At 35.5% G+C, this 24466-nt stretch overlaps 1 protein-coding gene across 2 annotated transcripts in view; it reads left to right on the top strand.

Annotated features, from left to right (window-relative positions):
* Nucleotides 1-24466, top strand: part of SCAP (SREBP cleavage activating protein) — a 408865-nt gene that overhangs the window by 43631 nt on the left and 340768 nt on the right. For both annotated transcript variants that reach the window (XM_090415224.1, XM_090415223.1), the window contains exon 4: nucleotides 14565-14694. In XM_090415224.1, coding sequence (XP_090271350.1) covers nucleotides 14565-14694 — 130 coding nt within the window. The remainder of the gene's footprint in view (nucleotides 1-14564; nucleotides 14695-24466) is intronic.

The raw sequence follows: 24466 nt of genomic DNA, 5'->3' as shown, positions 1-24466 counted from the left end.
CACTCAGAAAATAATAGGGGTACATATGGAAAGAGCCAGATGCTGAGTTAAATATGCGGTTATCATTATTGACCTTGCTTCCCTCCAGTGAAAAGTAAAAACTTTAAACTCCAGATTGTCATTTAAGTATTTTTTTTTTTTTACTACTATAAGGATTAGTGAAGTGCAAAATAAAGGCGCCTATCCAAATTGTCAGTCCATTTACACATTGTGTAGCCTGCTTTAACAAATGGAATATGTGTCTCAGTGGAATAATGGAATAACTGATGATCTGTTATTGATTGGTAACCAAATCAGAGAACTCATCTGTTACTTGTAAATCTCACACACAAGTAGAAACTCGATGGACAGATTGGCAGAGAACCCTGGACTGAAAAAGGATAAGGTACCCAAAACTGGGAAATGGTATAGGCATACCCCAGTCATATGACACATTAGGTTCTAGATTAACATGTTATAGCAAATTCTGTCATATAGATGCATGTAATGGTTTAATTTTTAAGCAGTCATATGTGTGCATAAACAACATAAATAAAACATTTATTTACATCAGATACACAAACGAAAAATTTGGAATTTTCACAAATGAAAAAAGTTATTCTGAATTGCTTGGCTATTCAAAATAACTATATAAAGAATATATAAAGAAGGATAATAACTTGCTTATCTTACTTTACTGTAGTATTAACTAGTATAGCACTTTTCACTTCACTAAGAATTTTTTATTGTTTCTAACTACTGTCTTTAACAGTCAGTTTAGCCTGTGGCCTATCACAGTATGGCGTTCAACGAATTACTTGGATGTTGAAAAAACATGCTAATAAGTAAAGATAAGCAAATTATTATCCTTCTTTATAAGGCTATGATTCAGACACATCTTGACTACTGCACACAGATTTGGTCATCCGGGTTTCTTAGGGACCATGAGGTGGTCGAAAGGATTTAGAGACAAGTGACCAAGATGGTGACAGGTCTGCGGAATACTCCTTCAACTTATGAGGATATGTTGAAGGTTTGTGGGTTACAAAGTTTGGTTGATACGTGGAGGAGAGGGGACATAATAGAAACTTTTTAGATATTAAAAGAGTTTAATAAAATTGATGCAAGTGAAATTTTTCAATATATATGACAAATAGTCTGAGAACTAGGGGGGCCATCTGTGGAAGTTTTGTAAAAGTGTGGTTAGTAGGGGGTGTGCGGACCAGATTTTTGAGTTCCATGATGATCGATTTGGGTCTCCATGGCGATACTGTAAAATAATAATAATTATAATAATTTATTTACGATACATCTCAATGGAGAAAATATATTGAACATAATAAAATGCCGTGTCACTGTTTTGTGTGTGTGTGTGTGTGTGTGTGTGTGTGTGTACACACACACACACACACACACACACACACACACACACACACACAGAAAGTCTTCAATTCAGTATGGCATGAGGCATTGTGGAGAATACTGAACCAGTATGGAATAGATACTAAAATAGTATGCCTAATTAAAATTCTTTACTGTTCCTCAGAAATGTTAATAGAAATCAGTGGCAACTATAGCAAGCCTTTAGAAGCAGAAAGAGCTGTACATCAAGGCTGCATACTTTTGGTGCATACATTTACCGATGCTTTTTTTTACCTATATTTGGAATATATAATAAACAGCCCTGGAAAACAGCGGTATTAGAATTACAGCTGGTGCCAAAAAATCACTCTCAGATTTACTGATGACATTGACCTAATAGCAGAGAATGAATGTTAGTTACAAGAATTAACAAACAGAATTTCTGAGGCACTTAGGGATTATGGATTACAGATCAGCATTCACAAATCAAAAACAATGTCTTCAGACAATAAACCTATGTAAATTTCAATTAATAATGAAAAATTGGAAGAAGTAGAAAGATTCATTATTAGATATATGAAGAGCCAAAGGCTTCAATTATATTTGGGAAGTGTACAACACAGAGGTGGCCAGTCTAAACATAATATTAAAACAAAACATTATATTTTGTTTTAATATTTTCTTTTGTTATTTAATATTAATATTATGTTTTGATATTTAATAAATATCAAAACATAATATTAAAGCAATTGCTGACCTTAAGAGATTACAGCTACTTTCGAAGGACAATAAAATACAGCTAATTATAGCCCACAGTTGAGAGAATGGTAGCTGACACAGTGCCAAGAAGAGTCAATTCGTGTTGAAGGGAAGAAAAGAATAAGGAATGTATGAATTCATCGTTAATATGCAAAATCACATGCTTCATATGTAAAATTTTCCAATTGTTATACGAGCAAAATAGTTACCACTTTAAAAACTAGAATTTCATAAAAGAAAAGCTAATTTTTCGACATGTAATAATGAACACTCATCCCACAAAATGGATTGATTACCCTCTTATCGGAATGGATTTGCCTTCTTCTGCCATGCACAGAGGTGTCAAAGGTTCTTTCATCTGTGGGTGAACTATACAATACTATACCTCATCGACATCGTTGTTAACTCTGTCTTAATATACAGATGTGAGAATTGGGAATTGTTAAAGAGAAAAGACTATTGGCCTTCAAGATGAAATGCTACAGAAAAATACCATACACGACACACAACAAATGATGAGGTTAGAAGGAAACTGCTTCACTGCCAGAACACAAGAAAATATCATCACTAAAATATGTTAAAAACAGCTTTGTTGGCTGGGCAATGGGCTAAATCAGATAGTTTACGTAAAATAGCACTAAGGGTTGACTTTTGGCAAAAAAAAAAAAAATAAACACCAAGCAACCTAGAATCACTTGGATAGATAATATTAGAAATTGGACTGATTTCTAATTCAAGATGGAGAACTAAACAAGGTGGAGAACTTCATTCTCCACCTTGTTAAGGAGATCCCAAGACAGAAACATCTGATGAGATTGTTGTCAGGACTTTTACTTTTATAGTGGCCCAACGTCTACTTAGACTGTGGATGATGAGAAAAAGAATTACTTATAGAACTCCATAAACCCACATGGTCCAAGAATGATAACATTTAGACTAAAAGGAAAAGAAAAAGGGATTTTTATTTATTTATTTTTTTAATTATTCATATTTATGCTCCAGATATAGGACCTTACTGATAAACAAAAAGGACATTCTAATAGTGATGGGAGACTTCAGTATCAAGATTGGAAGATTTACAACAGACATGAAAAGCATGATGGATAAATTTGCAGTGAAAGAAATAGAGGTGAAAGACTCCTGAACTTCTTAAAAAAAAGATTATTCATCTCAGACACCATATTTTTCTATTGACCATCATATAAATACACATAGATATCTCTGGATGGAATGATTAAAAATTGCATTGATTACATCCCATTCCACCTTCCTTTTTTTCTTGTGTTTATGTTCAGTTGCCTGTCAAGCCCGAAAAACTTGGCATTATAGAAATCTGGTATTTCTTATGATAGTGCTGTTTGCATTGTTTCCCATTATTGCAAATTGTGTGTGTGTGTGTTTTCACGCTGGTTCGCCTGTTCTGTGGGAAGAAAAACCCAAGTTTCTGGGAGGGAAGAACTCTTCGAAGGAAGATTGACTACACTTATGCTTAGTTGAAAAGCCCTGATAAAGATTCTTTGCATCTTAGGATTCAAACCCATGTCTTTGCAATCAAAAGGCTTTGTCTATAATGACTGAGCTTGATTAGATTAGATTGATTTGCATGCTTATTGATCAGAATGTATTGATTATAATATTGTGATAAAAAATAACTGGAAATCCTTATCCAAAATGTAACAACGTTAAAGAAACCAGATTTTGATACCAATCATGAATTATGAAGGTTGTTTGGAAAGTTTGTAAAAAAATAAGTTAAACACATTTTTTGAAAAAAAATTACCTTTATTTCTCAACATAGTCTCCATCGAGGTCTACACATTTGGTCCAGCAAGTTTCCAATTTTTTCATCCCATCTAAAAAGTAGAATTTGTCAAATTGTTCAAAATAGTCATTGACAGCCTTGATGACATCCTTGTTAGAAGAAAATTTTTTCCCACTGAGCCAGATTTTTAAGTTTGGGAACAAGAAGTCACACAGGGCCAAGTCCGGAGAATACGGTGGGTGTGGAACCAATTCGAACTTCAATTCATGCAGTTTTGCCATTGCGATGACTGATATGTGGGAAGGTGTGGGCACTTTTTTTGTGTGCCTTTTTTCCCTTCAGTTTTTCATTTAAACAGTCCAACAATGACGCATAATAAACTCCTGTTATTGTCTTACCCTTTTCGAAATAGTCTGTCATGATAATTCCTTGGGAATTCCAAAAATCAGTGGCCATCACCTTCCCAGCTGCCAAAACAGTCTTTGCTTTTTTTTTTGGTGCTCTTTCACTGGGCATTGTCCACTGTTTTGACTGCTGCTTGGACTAAGGTGTGTGGTGGTGGTGGTGGATCCCAGTTTTGTCTACAGTCACAAATCGATGCAAAAAATCCTGCAAATTGCTATTAAACTTCGCCAAACACTGTGTTGAAATGTCTTTTCTCATGCGTTTTCTCTTGCAGCACCCATTGCGCAAACATTTTTTTCTTACAGGATATTATACACCCATTCATTTGAGATGCCTACAATCTCAGCAGTGTCACGCACTTTCACTCAGTGGTCTTCCATAATGATACCACGAATTTTGTCAATCATTTCCTTTGTAGTGACCTCAGTCGGGTGTTCGGAGCACGCTTCATCTTCGATGGACTTGTAACCATGTTTAAACTCATTTATCCAAAAATAAATAGTCGTTAATGCTGGTGCACAGTCCCCATGAACTGCAAGTAACTCGACTTTGATTTTCACAGCCATCCATTTCATCAAATAAAAATGTTTTATCACTGCATGAAACTCGTTTTTCTCCATTTTTATGAAAAAGCAAACACAGTCATTTTAAATGTTTGCCAAAAGAGAACTACGCATTGCACGTGGCTAAAATTTTGCCAGGGGTTATGAAAAAGATGATACATGTCGACACTGGTATGAATGAATGAATTGTCACAGTCTATTGGAAATTTATGAAACTTTTCAAACAACCCTCGTACTAGCTGCAGAAATCAAGTTGAAATTTAAAAATAGTAAACTAAAGACTATGAGCCGTACTATTAATATAAAAGTGAAAGATAAAAATATACAAAACAACACAAAGATAAAACTACACAAACATAATAGAATTAAAGAAAATAACCTTTGGTAATGTAACAAATACATGGAACCAGGGCAGAACAGTTATGATACATACTGCAAGAAAAACTAGTACAAAAGTTTGGGAAAATAATGACTGGATTACCACAGAAATTCTGGAAACCTTACATAAAAAAAAAGGTTGCAAAAATACTTTGAACAGAGGAAATACAGAGGAGAATAAGCAACATTATGAAAGAGTGAAAACAAAATTGATAGAATGCATAGATCTGCTAAAAATGCTTGGCTGGAAGAAAAAGTAAAAATGTGTAAAGAAGCCATTAAAAAGAATGATAGCAAGACTATGTATAAAATTATAAATGAATTAACATCAATAACAAAAAAACATTCCAAACCAGACCACTAAAAATGAAAAACAAAACTAATATTGAAGCTGGAACAATTAAAAAAAATAAATAAAAGAAATTTATGAAGATTATCACAAGATGTTTTTCTAGAGAGAACAAGACTGTAAAAGTACAAATGAAGAGTTAGAAAGGTTAAAAGCACCATCTATAATAAGAGAAGAAATTTTGAATGCAATAAACCAAATGAACTTATCTAATTTGCCTGTTTGGGATGAACTCCCTACTGAACTATGGAAATATGGAGGCATAGCAGCCACCAGTTTTCCATTGGGAGTTTTTAACCATATATTTTGTGCTGGTTAAGTTGAGAAGCTTTTGCAGGTAATCTGTAATCTATGCAAAGGCAACTATACAAACATTATTGAAGGAATGAAACCGTTCGAAAACAGGAATCAGATCCTGGGGTCTTGGTGGCAAACTCTGAAGAAGACATTGATTGATTCAGCCAAGGAGGCATGTCGTGAAATTGTACAAAAGGATAGCAAAATAAGAACGCATGACAGACACATGAAGTTAAAGAAGTTAAAGTGGGCTAAGCTGTGTATAAAAGTAACTAAACAGTAGTCATGAGAAGACTTAGTAAGAATATAGAGGCAAATATCAGGAAGGAAAAGGTAGCAAAATATTTTAAGACTATTGAAAAAGTTTAGAAATGACGGAAAAAGTACCGTAAAAGGAATCGGAGATAATAAAGGTGACATGAAAACTGAAGATAAGGATATCCCAGTTGTCTTGAGTAATTACTTTGAATGACTGTTAAAAGAAATAAGCAGTGACAGAACCATACAAGAACATTTTCAAGATAAATGCAAAGAGAAGTTTATATTAATACTTGAGATAGAAAAACCATCAAAAACTTGAAATGCAGAAAGGCAGCTGCAGTAGATATTCAACCAGAAATGCTCAAATATGGAAGAATATAAGTTTTGCAGCAGCTATCATCTGAAATTTGCAGCATCATCTGAAATTCGCCCTGGACAGAAGGGCTAATTCGAGATGATTGGAATAATGAAAGTTCTCATAGTTCCCATCTATAAAAAAAAAAGTGAATAAAGTTGAATGTGAGAATTGCAGAGGAATTTCTGTACTAAGTGTTCCAGGTAAGATTTATGCAGGAATACTTGATAAGATGCTGAGAAAAATTGTGGATATGAAACTTGGAGAAGAACAAGCTGCATTCAGGCCAAATCAAGGTTGTCAGGATCAGATTTTCACTTTATTACGAATAGCTAGGAAATCATGGGAGTATGAGAATGATCTGTACTTAAGTTTTGTAGATCTGGAGAAGACATATGGCAAGGCTCCCAGCAAAAAGCTTTTCAAAACACTACAGTTATTGTATATAGGGTAAATAGAACATTATACAGGGCAGTAACATAGTCTGTATTTAAGTGAGCAGTTAGAATTAAAGGAAATAGAGGAAGGTGGTTTGATATAAAATTAGGTGTAAGACATGAATGCACATTATCATCACTCTTATTCATCATCTGTCTGGAATCACATTAGGAAAGAAAGTGTCATTAAACCTGATATTAGAATTGGAGATATCATACTTTGTTTGTTGCTTTATGCAGATGATGATGTACTCCTGAACACATCTAGTGCAAGTCTCCAGGAGTCTCCAACTGAATAACAAACATCTGTAACAAATTTGGCATGAAAATCAGCAATAAGAAGGCTAAAACTATGAAAATAGGCTGGAATATGGAAATTTTCAGTTACATAGAATGGGAGCCTATAGAACCAGTAAAATATTTCAGCTGTTTAGGCTCAGTTTTTAATGAAGATAGCAACTTAAAGCTGGAAATAGACAACAGAATAATCAAGAGTGGTATGGTGAGTAGGCAGCTGAATAAATTTATGTGGAATAAGAGAGAAATTAGTCAAAACAGAAAATTAGCAGTATATAAGATAGTTTTCAAATCAGTTTTAAATTATGAATCTGAGATTTGGGTTAGAAATAAAGCACTTGATCAAGATGACATTTGAACAGATGGCATTAATGGCAGAATCATATTAAAAATGAAGACATTAGGAAGGAACTTGACATTGTTTGCATTCAAGAGTGTGCGAGCAGGGCTAATCTAAGCAGGTAATATAGGCTAAGGTGTAATAGAGTATAGTATAGTTACTTAATACTATACTATACTATACCAAAGTATAGTTACTTAAATAGAATGGGAGGGGAATGTTTGATCAAAAACAGGTGTTCGATGCCAAGATAGCAGGAAAATATCCAGAGGAAGACAAGGTCTGTGTGGATTGATTCATTCAGAAGTGCCTTAATATAACAATATGTTAGATATGACAATACTGGAGTTCTGATAAGTATGAACTAATTTGGAGGAAAATTGTTGATAGGAGATTAAAAATGACGTAAAGTTAATCACATCATGTAGTCATAACAGCCTTAACATCCATTCAGGGTACATATCAGGAAATTGATGATTATTATGAGAACATGCCAAAACATTCTAAAATTACTAATACAATTGCTCTACAATAGAAAAATGAAGGTTCATGTGAAGGGGTGCTTAAGGGTCAAAGCTATATAACTGAGAGGAGACCTCCACATAGCCTGTAAAGGAATGTGGAGAACCAACCAGGGCTTCTGACCTAATGTCCAATCCTCACCTTCTCGTGGTGCACCCTGTTGGGTATCTACTTGGATACTGAACAAACGAGGATGGGCTGGCAATTTGGGATTTAGCCAACCAAATTGTATTCTTATTGGTTAAACCAAAATAAAAAATGATAGTACGACATGACAAGATTTCATGCTGGCTGGGGCGTCGCCCAGTTAAACAAGGCCCCCGTTGTTTTTGCCAGGGAACCAGGGCGAACAGCGAAAAGTCAGCTACTGGAACAAATCTGAAAACAAACCCCAACTCAACATCACCAGAGTTAAAGATCGGTACTATCAACGTAAGAAGCCTGAATGGCAAAGAAATGGAGCTAGCTGAGGAATTAGATAAGTACCAGATCGACATAATAGGGGTGACTGAAACAAAAAAGACCAAAACTGGTGAGATCTTTCTGAGCAATAAATACAAAATATTATATTCAGGCAATGACAATCAAGGAAAAGAAGTAGCCATAGTATTCAACACAAAATACGAGGCTAATCTTCTTGAATGGCAGTCAGTCTCAAGTAGAGTAATGTGGGCAAATATGAGAATGGGGAACTGGACAATGAGACTTATATGGTCCCACAGAAGGTTCTACCTAAGGTAGAAGTGGAGGAATTTTTTGAGGCTTTAGAAAAAGCAACTGACACAAAGAAAAAGGAAAAGTTGGTCCATGTTGGGGATGTAAATACCAGAGTAGGAAATGATTATGAGACATACAAAAATATTTTGGGAAAATTTGGAGAAAAGAGCAAAGCTAATAATAATGGCAAATATCTGTTGGATTTCTGCTCAGGACATGGACTGGTTATTACTAACACCATGTTCCAACATAAAACTGTGCACAAATTCACATGGAGAGAAGAGGCTACGAATAAGAAAAGTCTCATTGACTATGTTATTGTTGATAGTGATGTTTTCTCCCTGGTGCAGGACACCAGAGTGTACAGAGGATTTGAAATTGGAAGTGATCACTATTTAGTCTTGAGCAGGATAAAATTGAATTTCATATTGAAAAGAATAACATGTAAGAAAGTTTTAAAGCGAATAAAAGTTGAGCAGCTCTCAGATGTGAACTGTAGACTAAAATACACAAAGATTATTGAAGAAAAAATGAAATAGTTTGAGAACAGGAATCAAACCTTGGAAATTCTTTGGCAAACTGAAGAAAACATTGCTTGATTCTGCCAGAGAGGCATGTGGTGAGGTTGTCTGCAAGGATAAAAAAATCAGAACTCCCTGGTGGACACAGGAAGTTAAAGAGGCAGTGTAGGAAAAGAAGAAAGCATATCAAAAGTTCCTGTCAAATAAGTCAGCTTATGCTCTTAGAGAATATAGAGACAAATGCAAGAATGCTAAACACCATGTAAAACTAGCTAAACAAAAGTCATGGGAGGACTTTGGCAAGAATATAGAAAATTAATATCAAGAAGGTGGCAAAATATTCTGGAGGTTGTTGAAGAAGCTTAGGAATGGAGGAAAGAGTGCTGTAAAAGGACTTAGAGATGATAATGGTGACATGAAAACAGCAGAAAAAGATATCCTTGAAGTATGGAGTAATTACTTTGAAAAACTGCTAAATGAAACAAGCAGTGATGACAGCACAGTGGTAAAAAACACTGACTAGGCATGCAGTCAGGAATACATATCCATACTTGAAGTAGAAAAAGCCATCAAAGGCTTGAAATGTGGAAAGGCAGCAGGAGTAGATGATATTCGACCAGAAATGTGAAGTATGGTGATATAAGAGCCTTACAGTGGCTACACTGCATAGTTCAGAAAGCCTGGACAGAGGAACGAATTCCCGATGATTGGAGTAGAGCTCTCATAGTACCCATATATAAAAAGGGAAATAAAATTGCATGTGAGAATTACAGAGGTATTTGCCTACTGAGTGTTCCTGGCAAGATCTATGCAAGTATACTTGAGAAATGGTTGAGAAGAATTGTGGAAGAAAAGCTTGGTGAAGAACAAGCTGTATTCAGGCCAAATAGAGGCTGTCAGGATCAGATCTTCACTTTACGACAAATAGTCGAGAAAGCATGGGAATATAACAAAGATCTGTATTTAAGTTTTGTCGATTTGGAAAAGGCATATGACAAGGTGCCAAGAGAGAAGCTATTCAATACACTGCAGTTATATGGTGTCAATGGGGCATTATATCAAGCAATACTTAGTCTTTATTTGAGTTGTAAGTCAGCAGTTAGAATTGAAGGAAGTACAGGAAGATGGTTTAATGTTAAATCTGGTGTAAGACAAGGATGTACATTATCCCCTCTGTTATTCATTATCTATATGGATCACATTATGAAGGAAAGTGGTGTTAAACATGATATCAAAATTGGAGATGTTAATGTCAGCTCTTTGCTTTATGCGGATGATGTTATACTTCTAAATAAATCCGTTACAAGTCTGCAAGATTCTCTGACTAAATTGAATAGCTGTTGTAATAGATATGGTATGAAGGTCAGCAATAAAAAGACAAAGACAATGAAAATAGGCAGAATCATTGAAAATGTCAACTGTGTTGTGAATGGAGAACCTGTGGAACAAGTAAAACATTTCAGCTATTTAGGCACGATTTTTACTGAAGATGGTAAATTAAATATAGAAATAGACAACAGAATCAGGAAAGCTGGTATGGTGGGAAGTCAATTGAATAAATTCATATGGAATAAGAGAGAAATTAGTCGGAACACTAAATTAGCTGTATACAAGACAGTGTTCAAACCAGTTTTAACTTATGGATCTGAGAGCTGGGTCAGAAGTAAAACACTTGACCAAAGACTAGAGACCGCAGATATGAGATTCCTGAGAAAGATTATAGGCGTGAACAGATGGCATCAATGGCAATATCATATTAAAAACGAGGATATTAGAAAAGAACTTGACATTGTCAGCATCCAGGAATGCGTTAGCAGAGTTAATCTCAGGTGGTATGGTCACTTAAATAGAATGGGCGAGGAAACATTAGCAAAACAAGTGTTTTCTGACAGGTTGGCAGCGAAACGACCCAGAGGAAGAACAAGATATAGGTGGATTGATATGGTACAAAGTGCCTTAGACGATAGAAATATAAGATCTGATAATGTTGGAGTCTTGACAAGTAACAGTCTGATTTGGAGGAAAATTGTAGATAGGAAGTTAGTAATGATGTAATTTTTTTCATGTAGTACTATCCTATCCTGTACACCTGTTGAGGGTACATGGCAGGAATTTGATGATGATGATGAGGTTCATGTGAATTCAAAAGAACAGAACATTTATTCTGGAGGATGGATTGCTACATGGATCTGTACTTGCCTCAGCTTTATTCAATCTATACACAATCAATATCCCTTCAACAGCTGGTTGAATTTTATCTCTGCTAATGATACAGCTGTCGACTCAAGATCTGAATTATTTTGACTGCTGGGGACAGTCTAATCCCAGCAAAACTGTTGTGTTTGCTTTCCACCTAAATAACCACGAGACTCATAGTAAACTAGACATATACTTCTGCAACAGGACTATAATCCATAAAAGCAAGACAAGAAGGTTACCTTGGTGTCACACTCGACTGTAGTTTGACTTACCAAAAACATTTAGAAAAAACCAAGTTAAAGATATCTGCCAGGGCAACACTCACTCACACACAAGTTGACAGGCCCAACTTGGGGTTGTATTGCCTCAACTCTTAGAACAGCAGCCCTGTCTTTGGTCTTCCATTGTGGAGTATATTTCACCAGTTTGGAGCCTAAGTCGCCACATGGCTCTCATAGACACATAGCTTAATATAACAGTGAGAACCATCCCTGGTATCTGCAGATCTGTTCTTCTATGTTTGCCTGTTCTTTCCCATATCACTTCTCTATGCTTCAGAAGAGAAACTACCATTAAAGAAATAAAGAAAATCAGAAATAACATGTACCTTTCTATACATCAAGATATCTCTCCATCTCCAGCTTGGCACTTTACCTCTCGATCTCCCATATGGCTAGCAGAAGTACTAGATGATGGTCCTGAGGACTGGTGGAGAAAACTGGAATGAACTACTACAAACAAGTACCTGATTATAGATCCAATAATAAAACCTCCTGGATTCAGTCTACTTGAACACCTCTGGAAACAGTTAAACAGATTTATGTCTGGACAAGGCTACTTCAGGAACTTGTGTTTACTTCCAGATAGTGCTGTCAATTGGTTAAATGAATTCTCGGTCTGTATATAGTTTCGCTCATTATTTTCTTGTATTTTTCTCCATATACTAAATAAATAAATAAATACCAATATTCAGAAAGGGAGATAAATGAAGGTGTGAAAATTATAGATCCATAATATCTCTAAGTCATTGCTAAGTCTTTACACACATTATGCAAAATAAATTCAAACTTTAATGAATAAAATAAGTCTACTTGATTTTCTGTTATTTCATTCATTAAAGTTTGAATTCTGTTTTGTGTAATACATGAAGGTTTTACAGTTAATACCCTGGCTGAAAAGTACTGATGATACAATATACCTATGTATGGCCATTTTACTGACTTCAAAGGGGGGGGGGTTGAGACAGCTTTCCCGTGCCCCCCCCTGCCAGTAGTATCACCCTTGTGGTACATTGCTGCTGCTTCGGACACAAGAAGTCCCAGAGATGTAATGCTGGTAACATGAAGCTAATGTCTCAAGCCAAAGGAACCAAGCCTCCTGGATTACTTGTAACAACCATGATAAATACACAACTCAAAAAAACTCCATGCCGGCTTGATCGTCGCCCGGAATAACATTGCTTTGCTTGTTATTCCGGATCGCATTGCTTGTTTGGGAGGAGGGCAAACTTCGAAAAATAAGTTACAGTCCCCTAAACAACACTCTCAAGATTTGTTCCTTAAACATAGAAGAATATCTAAATCCAAAGCCGAAGTCATCAGAAAAATAGCCAAAGACAAAATGATTGACGTCTTGGCTCTCCAGGAAATCCGCATGCCTGACACAGCTCTCAATAGACTGAATATCCCATACCTAATTTTTGTGTCTTATAACTGCCATCCCAAGCATGGCCTGGTCTCAGGGCCATAACCCAATGTGTGCCTGAAGCAGAATACTCCATAGGTATTAAAATTCAAAATATCACCATCTACATCTACAAACTACCATCGCAATTCTGGCCTGACCAAATGGACCGGCCACCACCTCACCCTGCTGTCTATGTTGGTGACTTTAACTCTCATCACACCATATGTGGCTTCCTCTAACAACCAAGATGGTGATAATCTAGTTAACTGGATGGATACATATAACCTGTATTTGATCTACGATGCCAAACAAGAAGGCACTCTTCACTCAGCCAGTTGGAACAGACACCTCCCGGTCTGTCCGTAGTCTCTGAAGACCACCCTCTGCCAACAACCAGAACCATTCTCAACAGATTCCATAACAGCCAGCATTGTCCTACACTAATAAAGACAGGCACATCAATCCCAATCATTAATGGAACACCAATTGCTAGATGGAAGTTTTGCAGATCCAACTGGAATGTATTTGAAAAGCAAATTGAGCAAATCATTACAGCAATACCATCCACCCCTAATTGCTATCCCAGATTTGTCAAACTAATCAAAACTGCAGCTAAAGCCTCTATTCTTAGAGACTACAGAAAACAATACATCTCATGCTTGGATACTGATGAACTTTGAGCCAAATACGAAAAAACCGAAGACCAACTAAGGAGCTCATAGCAACGCTTGACAAAAACAGAAAGGAAAGATGGATCTCAACCATCCATGAACGTGACTTCACCAAACCTAGCCAGAAAAAGCTGATCACTTCTGAGAAAATTGGAGTGGGGGGGGGGGGGGGAAACCAACAACATACAAACCGCCAGAGATAACACCTGATCAAATGGCTAATCATTTGCTGAAAACCTCCAAGATAAGTTCCAGCATGGTAGACTGATTTCGTGGCCTCTGCATTCACTTGATATTATGCTGCTTAATTTCTTCCTGTGTGGATATGTGAAAAACATTGTTTACCAGATCCCTATTACCTCCCTTGATGAACTGAAGACCAGAATTGTTGTTTCAGTAGAAAGAGTTACGCTGCAAATTATGGAGAACACTTGGAGGGAAATTGATTATCGCTTGGACATCTTACGTGCCATAAAAGGCACGCATGTTGAAATTGTTTAGCATTCTGCGGTATTGATTTCTATAGGTAATAAAACTTTTCAAGTTACACTTTTATATCCTGTAAGCAGTTTTATTTTGCTGTTTCTGGCATGAAAATTATAGGCCACAGAAACCTCAACAATAATTTAGAATCAGCCTGTATGTTAAAAGTTTAATATGTTTTTATTACTGGTTATTTTAATGATGTATAATTATTTTTTCAGTTATCCTGTTTTATATCTTCCTTTGCTGGGCAGCTCATCTCAACATTTTACCACCTCTGTTAAAGACTATTCTTTGTCATTAACTGAAAGTGATCATTTGGATAATAAAGCATTTAAAGCACCCCGATGGGTAAGAATCTTGAGTATTGATTCATATATATGACTATACAATTCATATATAAATAAGCAAGCAGTTAATTTTTTTGGAATTATCTTCTTTTCTTTCACCCATCTCTTTCCAAAGCACGCTCCTTTGTATGCCAGCAACTTTAAAAATCCAGTGCAGTTCTAAGAGCTTTATGCCATGTCAGTTTTGGTTTTTCCCCTGGTCTTGTACACTCCATAGCACCCTTAAACACCAGTTGAGAAAGTCTGTGCAGTTCCATTCACACACACACACTATGTCCAAACTAGCGAGTGGATGCTTTTTAACTGTTAAGAATTATTGAATTAGGAATATTTGAATCTTGCTGTCCTTGTGCATTAGTACTATGTGCTGTCCAATGAGTTGTGCATATTTTCCTGATGCATTTCATTTCAGAAGCCAGCAGTTTCCTTTCTGCTTCTTTTCAAGTTTCTATCCCATAGAGAGCTGTTGGTAGTAACTAGTATTATATCTTTGTATAATTTTATTTTTAGAGTTGTAGGATTTTTTTCTTTCAAATTTTATTAAGTTTATTCAATGTTGACTACGTTATGGCGAGTCTGTGTTTTATATATAATTTAAATCGAAAGTCAAATTTGCTCCTAAGTAATTAAAACCAAACTCGTTTTCTATGACTTCCTGATTAAGTGTTTTCTGGGTATCTTCCAGTTTTCATTATCTTTGTTTTATATGAATTGATAGTTATAATTTCAGCAGGTTGCTTGTAATTTTGCAACCTGATATTGGAGATTTGATTTGTTATCTGTTATTATTACTACATCAAGCCTCTGTAGCTCAGTCAATATAATCAAAGCCCTTTGGTCGGAAAGACCTGGGTTCGATTTCCATCCATGACATGAGGAACCTTTATGAGGAACCTCTTTCGACTAAAGGTGAGCTGTCCAGTCTCATATGGAGGTAGAGGGCTTTTTCACCCGGAAACTCGGGCTTCTTGTCCCTCAGAACAGGCACACTGGCCCCGAATACACACACACACACACGGATCTACAGTCATAAAATACATACTTAATCCCTCATTAGGAGGGCTCAACCCATCCTAAGGGATGGGGGAGAAAGGGAGAAACCCCATATGGAATAAATAAATTACTACATCATCTGCCTATATTATATGTGTTGATTGGTCTTCCATTGACTTTTACTCCTTTTGTTCAGAACGGTGCATCTTTAATGTGATTTTAGATGCTTTTACTTCTTTTGTTCAGAACAGTGCTTTTTTAATGAGATTTTGGATGAAAATGTTAAAAAAGGCATGGAGAGAGGAATGGGCATCCTTGTATAACTCCTTGTTTGATTTCAAGTTTTTTAGTTATGATATTTTTATATTGAACTATTGCACTTGTATTCTAATAGTAGTTTGAAATGAATCTTAGTGTTTCAAAGTCTGATTTTCTTTGCTAATATATGCATAAAATCTTTGCTAATATATATTGCATAAAGTTTCATAATTCTTTATTTCACCTCTTTACTTCAGGTGATTTCCAAAAACAAGATAAGCCTTTGCTAAACTTTTAGGATTATCCAGGATTTTCTTGGAAGTAAATTGAAAAGCTATTTATAAATGTGTAATAACTAGAATTTATAGATAAGCTGTAATTCATTTGCTACTACCATAGTAATTTATTGCACCACCCATAATACCACAATTACAAATTGAACATTTATTTTTCTGTAATAGATCCTATTTGTATTCATGCCTATTCTTTCTCTCAAATGTGCCATTTATACACAAATGGTTCATATCTGATTAATGTGTTTTGAAATAAAATTACCTAGACGTTTAGAACAAAATTACAAACAAACATAGAATTTCTCTTAATTATCCATTACTTATATAACCTGACAGCAAAAAAAGTTCTTTCCCTTCTACATAACTTTGATTTCTCTGGAAAGCACATGTAATGATTTGTTGCATGCCTGCCAGATATGCAAAATCAGAAGGACAAGATTTTTTTGTGTGTGTCTCACCCTTATGGGCAAGTATGTAACTATACAGTTTGTTTAGTGCCTGGTATAAATGTGTTAAAATTCAAGAGGAATGATATCAGAACTGGACTTTCTCAATGTTCCAGATGATATCTGCTCTGAAGAATTTAGGAATGACAGTCATGAGAGGGAATCCTCATATGTAGGGATAGAGGAAATCCTCATATGTTGACAAGGTATATCAATCATCCATATGTTTAATATTCTCAGACTTGTAGAGTAAAAGTAGGACAGTTGAACTGCTTGTAAGACTATATTCCAAATCCTTTGGATGCTTAAATATCAGAAAGATTTTCATTATCAGACTGTCATGGCTCTATCTTCCATGCCCAGTGTTACAGTTCATCATCATCATCAAATTCCTGCCATGTACCCTCAAGGGGTGTACAAGATATGATAGTACTACATGAAAAAATTACATCATTATTAATTTCCTATCTACAATTTTCCTCCAAATCAGTCTGTTACTTGTCAACACTCCAACATTATCAGATCTCATATTTCTATCGTCTAAAGCACTTTGTACTGTATCAATCCACCTATATCTTGGTCTTCCTCTGGGTCGTTTTGCTGCCAACCTGGCAGAGAACACTTGTTTTGCTAATCTTTCTTCGCCCATTCTGTTTAAGTGACAATACCTACCTGAGATTAGCTCTGCTAATGCATTCCTGGATGCTGACAATGTCAAGTTCTTTCCTAATATCCTCGTTTTTAATATGATACTGCCATTGATGCCATCTGTTCACGCCTATAATCTTTCTCAGGACTCTCATATCTGTGGTCTCTAGTCTTTGGTCAAGTGTTTTACTTCTGACCCAGCTCTCAGATCCATAAGTTAAAACTGGTTTGAACACTGTCTTGTATACAGCTAATTTAGTGTTCTGACTAATTTCTCTCTTATTCCATATGAATTTATTCAATTGACTTCCCACCATACCAGCTTTCCTGATTCTGTTGTCTATTTCTATATTTAATTTACCATCTTCAGTAAAAATCGTGCCTAAATAGCTGAAATGTTTTACTTGTTCCACAGATTCTCCATTCACAACACAGTTGACATTTTCAATGATTCTGCCTATTTTCATTGTCTTTGTCTTTTTATTGCTGACCTTCATACCATATCTATTACAACAGCTATTCAATTTAGTCAGAGAATCTTGCAGACTTGTAGCGGATTTATTTAGAAGTATAACATCATCTGCATAAAGCAAAGAGCTGACATCAACATCTCCAATTTTGATATCATGTTTAATACCACTTTCCTTCATAATGTGATCCATATAGATAATGAATAACAGAGGGGATAATGTACATCCTTGTCTCACACCAGATTTAACATTAAACCATCTTCCTGCACTTCCTTCAATTCTAACTGCTGACTTACAACTCAAATAAAGACTAAGTATTGCTTGATATAATGCCCCAATGACACCATATAACTGCAGCGTATTGAATAGCTTCTCTCTTGGCACCTTGTCATATGCCTTTTCCAGATCGACAAAACTTAAATACAGATCTTTGTTATATTCCCATGCTTTCTCAACTATTTGTCGTAAAGTGAAGATCTGATCCTGACAGCCTCTATTTGGCCTGAATCCAGCTTGTTCTTCACCAAGCTTTTCTTTCACAATTCTTCTCAACCGTTTCTCAAGTATACTTGCATAGATCTTGCCAGGAACACTCAGGGAAATACCTCTGTAATTCTCACATGCAATTTTATTTCCCTTTTTATATATGGGTACTATGAGAGCTCTACTCCAATCATCGGGAAATCGTCCCACTGTCCAGGCTTTCTGAACTATGCAGTGCAGCCACTGTAAGACTCTTATACCACCATACTTCAGCATTTCTGGTCGAATATCATCTACTCCTGCTGCCTTTCCACATTTCAAGCCTTTGATGGCTTTTTCTACTTCAAGTATGGATATGTATTCCTGACTGCATGCCTGGTCAGTGTTTTTTACCACTGTGCTGTCATCACTGCTTGTTTCATTTAGCAGTTTTTCAAAGTAATTACTCCATACTTCAAGGATATCTTTTTCTCCCGTTTTCATGTCACCTTTATCATCTCTAATTCCTTTTATAGCACTCTTTCCTCCATTCTTAAGCTTCTTCAACAACCTCCAGAATATTTTGCCACCTTCTTGATATTTATTTTCTATATTCTTGCCAAAGTCCTCCCATGACTTTTGTTTAGCTAGTTTTACATGGTGTTTAGCATTCTTGCATTTGTCTCTATATTCTCTAAGAGCACAAGCTGATTTATTTGACAGGAACTTTCGGTATGCTTTCTTCTTTTCCTTCACTGCCTCTTTAACTTCCTGTGTCCACCAGGGAGTTCTGATTTTTTTATCCTTACAGACAACCTCACCACATGCCTCTGTGGCAGAATCACTCAATGTTTTCTTCAGAGTTTGCCATTGAATATCCAAGGTTTGATTCCTGTTCTCAAACTCTTTCGTTTTTTCTTCAATAATCTTTCTGTATTTTAGTCTACAGCTCACATCTGAGAGCTGCTCAACTTTTATTCGCTTTAAAACTTTCTTACATGTTATTCTTTTCAATATGAAATTCAATTTTATCCTGCTCAAGACTAAATAGTGATCACTTCCAATTTCAAATCCTCTGTACACTCTGGTGTCCTGCACCAGGGAGAAAACATCACTATCAACAATAACATAGTCAATGAGACTTTTCTTATTCGTAGCCTCTTCTCTCGATGTGAATTTGTGCACATTTTTATGTTGGAACATGGTGTTAGTAATAACCAGTCCATGTCCTGAGCAGAAATCCAACAGATATTTGCCATTATTATTAGCTTTGCTCTTTTCTCCAAATTTTCCCAAAATATTTTTGTATGTCTCACAATCATTTCCTACTCTGCTATATAGATCCCCAACAAGGACCAACTTTTCATTTTTCATTGTGTCAGTTGCTTTTTCTAAAGCCTCAAAAAATTCCTCCACTTCTACCTTAGTAGAACCTTCTGTGGGACTATAGGCACAAATAAGTCTCATTGTCCAGTTCCCCATTCTCATATTTGCCCACATTACTCTACTTGAGACTGACTGCCATTCAAGAAGATTAGCCTCGTATTTTGTGTTGAATATTATGGCTACTCCTTCTTTTCCTTGATTGTCATTGCCTGAATATAACATTTTGTATTTATTGCTCAGAAAGATCTCACCAGTTTTTGTCTTTTTTTTTGTTTCAGTCACCCCTGTTATGTTGATCTGGTACTTATCTAATTCCTCAGCTAGCTCCATTTCTTTGCCATTCAGGCTTCTTACGTTGATAGTACCGATCTTTAACTCTGGTGATGTTGAGTTGGGGTTTGTTTTCAGATTTGTTCCAGTAGCTGACTTTTCGCTGTTCGCCCTGGTTCCCTGGCGAAAACAACGGGGGCCTTGTTTAACCAGGCGACGCCCCAGCCGGCATGAAATTTTGTCATGTTGTACCATCATTCTATATTTTGGTTTAACCAATAAGAATACAATTTGGTCGGCTAAATCCCAAATTGCCAGCCCATCCTCGTCCGTTCAGTATCCAAGTAGATACCCAACAGGGTGCACCACGAGAAGGTGAGGATTGGACATTAGGTCAGAAGCCCTGATCGGTTCTCCGCATTCCTTAAAAGGCTATGTGGAGGTCTCCTCTCAGTTATACAGCTTTGACCCTTAAGCAGTGTTACAGTTAAGAGCAATAAATGAAAGAGTGTAATATTCTGTCTTACGTGCAAAATACCTAAATACAGTAATTGCAAGGGAGAACAGTTTAGTTTAGTTTACTCCCAATGAATGTTAAAGGTGGAAGGATCAAAAAGATAGAATATTTTTATATCAGGAGGCAAAGAGGAAGTTTATCATAATGTTTATTGGAAAATTTCTTCTTTCACTGAGAAAGTACAAAGAGACATTAACTTTGTATGACTGTACTACCTTCTCACTATTACGTTATCCCTGAACATTTTGATTTAGTTTGCTTTTCATTAGAACTTATCATGACTTCTAATGCATATGGCTTTGTTCTTTTGAATGAAAGTTCTTTAGTGAAGAATATAATTACATGAGTGCCATAAAGAAAAGCTTCCAGATGTCCTATGAAAAAAAAGTGGATATTTCTATATCTACAGAGAAATCCAAAATTATTAAAATTCCTAGCATTCTAGTTGGAGTATAATTCGAATATATATATATATATATATATATATATATATATATATATATATATATTTTTTTGTTTGTTTGTTTCTTTTAGGAAGACATGGGCACTTGTCATCTACAATTCTCCCCCCCCCTCCCCCAAAAAAAGGAAAAATCCAAGGATCAAAAATCTATAACAGCAAAACTCACTAAATCAGAAGCCAAATGGATCTATAATTTGTGCACAAATAATTAACACATTCCTACAGTGGGGAATTATGAATTCTGCCAAAATATTGATTATGTCAAGTCCTTTTACCTGCTGTAAGGACAAGATAGGGAATTGCTTTCTCCACATTGAAGCTACTCCATCCCTGTAGTTAAGCATATTCCATTCCAACACGTCTAACTTAATATGAACATAGAAGCAATTGCCTTCTGTCTCTCAAAAAGACCTCTTGTTACTGTATGCTGTTACTATCTACCACTTGATGCAGGGATTTCTCTGGATGACCTCAGTGAACTTATCTGGAATTTACCATCCCCTTTATCTTTATGGGAGATCTAAATGGCTACAACCATGACAAGTACTCTATAAAAATCACCTTTTAAACACCTTCCATGTGCTTGAAAATTCACTGCTATTGACTTAATCCTTTTTCCATTCCTTTTCCCACTACTTAATTAGGAAGTATAAAATAACATCTGTGGGAGTAATAATTTTCCTCTGATATCCATAATTTTATGTGGGCTGCCATGTGATTTACTACAGATATCATGATGAAAAATAGATCAAGCTAGCTGGAATACATTCTCATCCTTAGCAGAAGTTGATTCTGCAACAGTTGGATTACCTCTGTTATCAAAACACTAAATATACTGTATAATGCAAGCTACCATAATTGAATACTCAAAACAGTTGCCACCTTTCTTCCATTGTGTAATATAGCATGCACAGCAGCCAATAAAGCTTGAAGTATCTTTAGCATATACCTTGCCACAAGAAATTTAATTGCTTTCAAATGTGTTCATGTTTGAGCATGATACATCTGCTCTCAGAGCCCAAAGTATTTCAGTATTCAGTTTATTCTTCAATAATTGGATTGGCCAACACCAAACCAGTCATGAACAGAATCTGAAAAATGAATGGCAGATAGAATACTCCTTCTCAGTCCTGAAACATAATGACTGTGAAGTTGCAGATCCAAAAGCAATTGCAGATATTCTCAAGGAGAGCATTGCAAAACATCAGCAACTTTCTTATTCTCCTTAATTCCAGTTCTTAAAAAATCAACACAGAAAACATCTGCTTTTTTTTTCTTCTTCAAATAAGTTGGAATTACAATAGAACTAAATGCTGCTTTACGCAATGTTGAACAGTTGCTGTTAAACCAGATGAAATTCATTATGAGATTATAGATATGGTATGGTATTGAAGGTCAGCATTAAAAAGACAAAGACAATGAAAATAGGCAGAAACATTGAAAATATCAACTGCATTGTGAATGGCGAACTACTTATAGAACAAGTAAAAAATTTCAGCTATTTTTAGTGAAGATGGTAAATTAAATATGGAAATGAACAACAAAATCAAAGCTGGTACGGTAGGAAGTCAATTGAAATGGAATAAGAGAGAAATTATTCGGAACACTAAATTAGCTGTATACAAGACAGTGTCAAACCAGTTTTAACTTATGGATCTGAGAGCTGGGTCAGAAGTAAAACACTTAACCAAAGACTAGAGACCGACCACAGATATGAGAGTCCTGAGAAAGATTAGAGGCGTGAACAAATGGCATCAATGGCAATATCATATTAAAAACAAGGATATTAGGAAAGAACTTGACATTGTCAGCATCCAGGAATGCGTTAGCAGAGCTAATCTCAGGTGGTATGGTCACTTAAACAGAATGGGTGAGGAAAGATTAGCAAAATGAGTGTTCTCTGCCAGGTTGGCAGGAAAACGACCAGGAGGAAGACCAAGATATAGGTGGATTGATACGGTACAATGTGCCTTAGACGATAGAAATATAAGATCTGATAATGATAATATTGGAGTCTTGACAAGTAACAGACTGATTTGGAGGAAAATTGTAGATAGGAAGTTAGTAATGATGTAAATTTTTCATGTAGTACTATCATATCTTGTACACCCCTTGAGGGTATATGTCAGGAATTTGATGATGATTATGATGTATGAGAGTCAAATATCTGTCACCATCTTCCATGGACAAACTGCTTTGTCTTTACAACAGTCTTTTGTGAGAATGAATTTTTAGATTCCTTGTGAAGGACAATTACTGTTGCCTTTCCAAAGCAAGTAAGGATCCAAAAATCTCAACACATCATCCAGTAGTCCTTACCAGCTACTTTTGAAAGCTCTTGGGAAAAAAAAAAAAAGTTTTGCATTCATAGCTGCTTCTCAGAGTAGTGTTACTGAAATCAAGAAATGTATAGTTCTTTACTATACATTTCTTGCCACCTTTGTGTGATCCATATAGTTGATGAATTACTTTTAAATAGAGTTATTAGATGGACTAAATATATATGATATACTTTTATATTTCTGGTCATAGTTTTTTAATGGCAGGTCACAATAACAAATCCTTTCATGTTCAGAGATAATATATAATATTTTTATTTTGGAAAAAAATAAATGGTCATTTATGAGAATAGTAAATGGTAGTAATCATTTCATACATATCATATAAACCTGGAAAAACAATGCCATAATTTATTTATTGTTAATTTTGCATAATTATGTTTAGATGACCTTCTTTACCTCTAAGTTGTAATGATGACCTATCCATTCCTAAAGTGTTGGATATTCTCATCCTTAGCAAATCTCTTTTTTTTTTTTTTTAAATTTTAAATTTTCCATTGTATTGTGTAACATAATAATTACTCTCATATCTGTGGTTTAAAATCTTTGATCAAGAATTTTATTTCTAACCAGCTCTCAGATTCATAAGTTAAAATTGGTTTGAACACCACTTTGTATACAGCTAGTTTAGTGTTTTGACTAATCTCTCTCTTATTCCATATAAATTTATTCAGTTGACTTCCAACCATACCAGCTTTGCTAATTCTGCTGTCTATTTCCAAATTTAATTTGCCATCTTCACTAAAAATTGTGCCTAAATAGCTGAAATGTTTACTTCTTCTGTAGTAAACATTTCCATTCAGGATGCAGTTGATATTTTCAATTTGTCTATCTTCATTGTCTTTGTCTTTTTAATGCTGATTTCCTTACCAAATTTATTAAAGCAGTTTTATTCAATTTAGTAAGAGAATCCTAGAGACTTGCCTTGGATTTATTTAGGAGTATAACAGCTGCATAAAGTAAAGAGCTGAGATTAACATCTCCAATTGTGATATCAGTTTTAATACCTGCTTTCCTTCATAATGTGATCCATATAGATGATGAATAACAACAGAGATAATGTACACCATTGTCAATCACCTAACTTAACATCAAACTATCTTCCTGTACCTCCTTCAGTTCTAACTGCTGATTTACCACTCAAATAGAGACTGTGTATTGCTAGATGTAATGTCCAATTTACACCATATAACTGTAGCAGTTTGAAGAGCTTCCCTCTTGGCATCCT

This window comes from Typopeltis vanoorti, unplaced genomic scaffold (assembly GCF_054136105.1).
Source record: "Typopeltis vanoorti isolate ZY-2024b unplaced genomic scaffold, IOZ_Tvanoo_1.0 HiC_scaffold_24, whole genome shotgun sequence".
NCBI lineage: Eukaryota > Metazoa > Arthropoda > Arachnida > Uropygi > Thelyphonidae > Typopeltis > Typopeltis vanoorti.
Note: the sequence above shows the minus strand (reverse complement) of the source record. Positions and strands in the feature narration are given on the sequence as shown.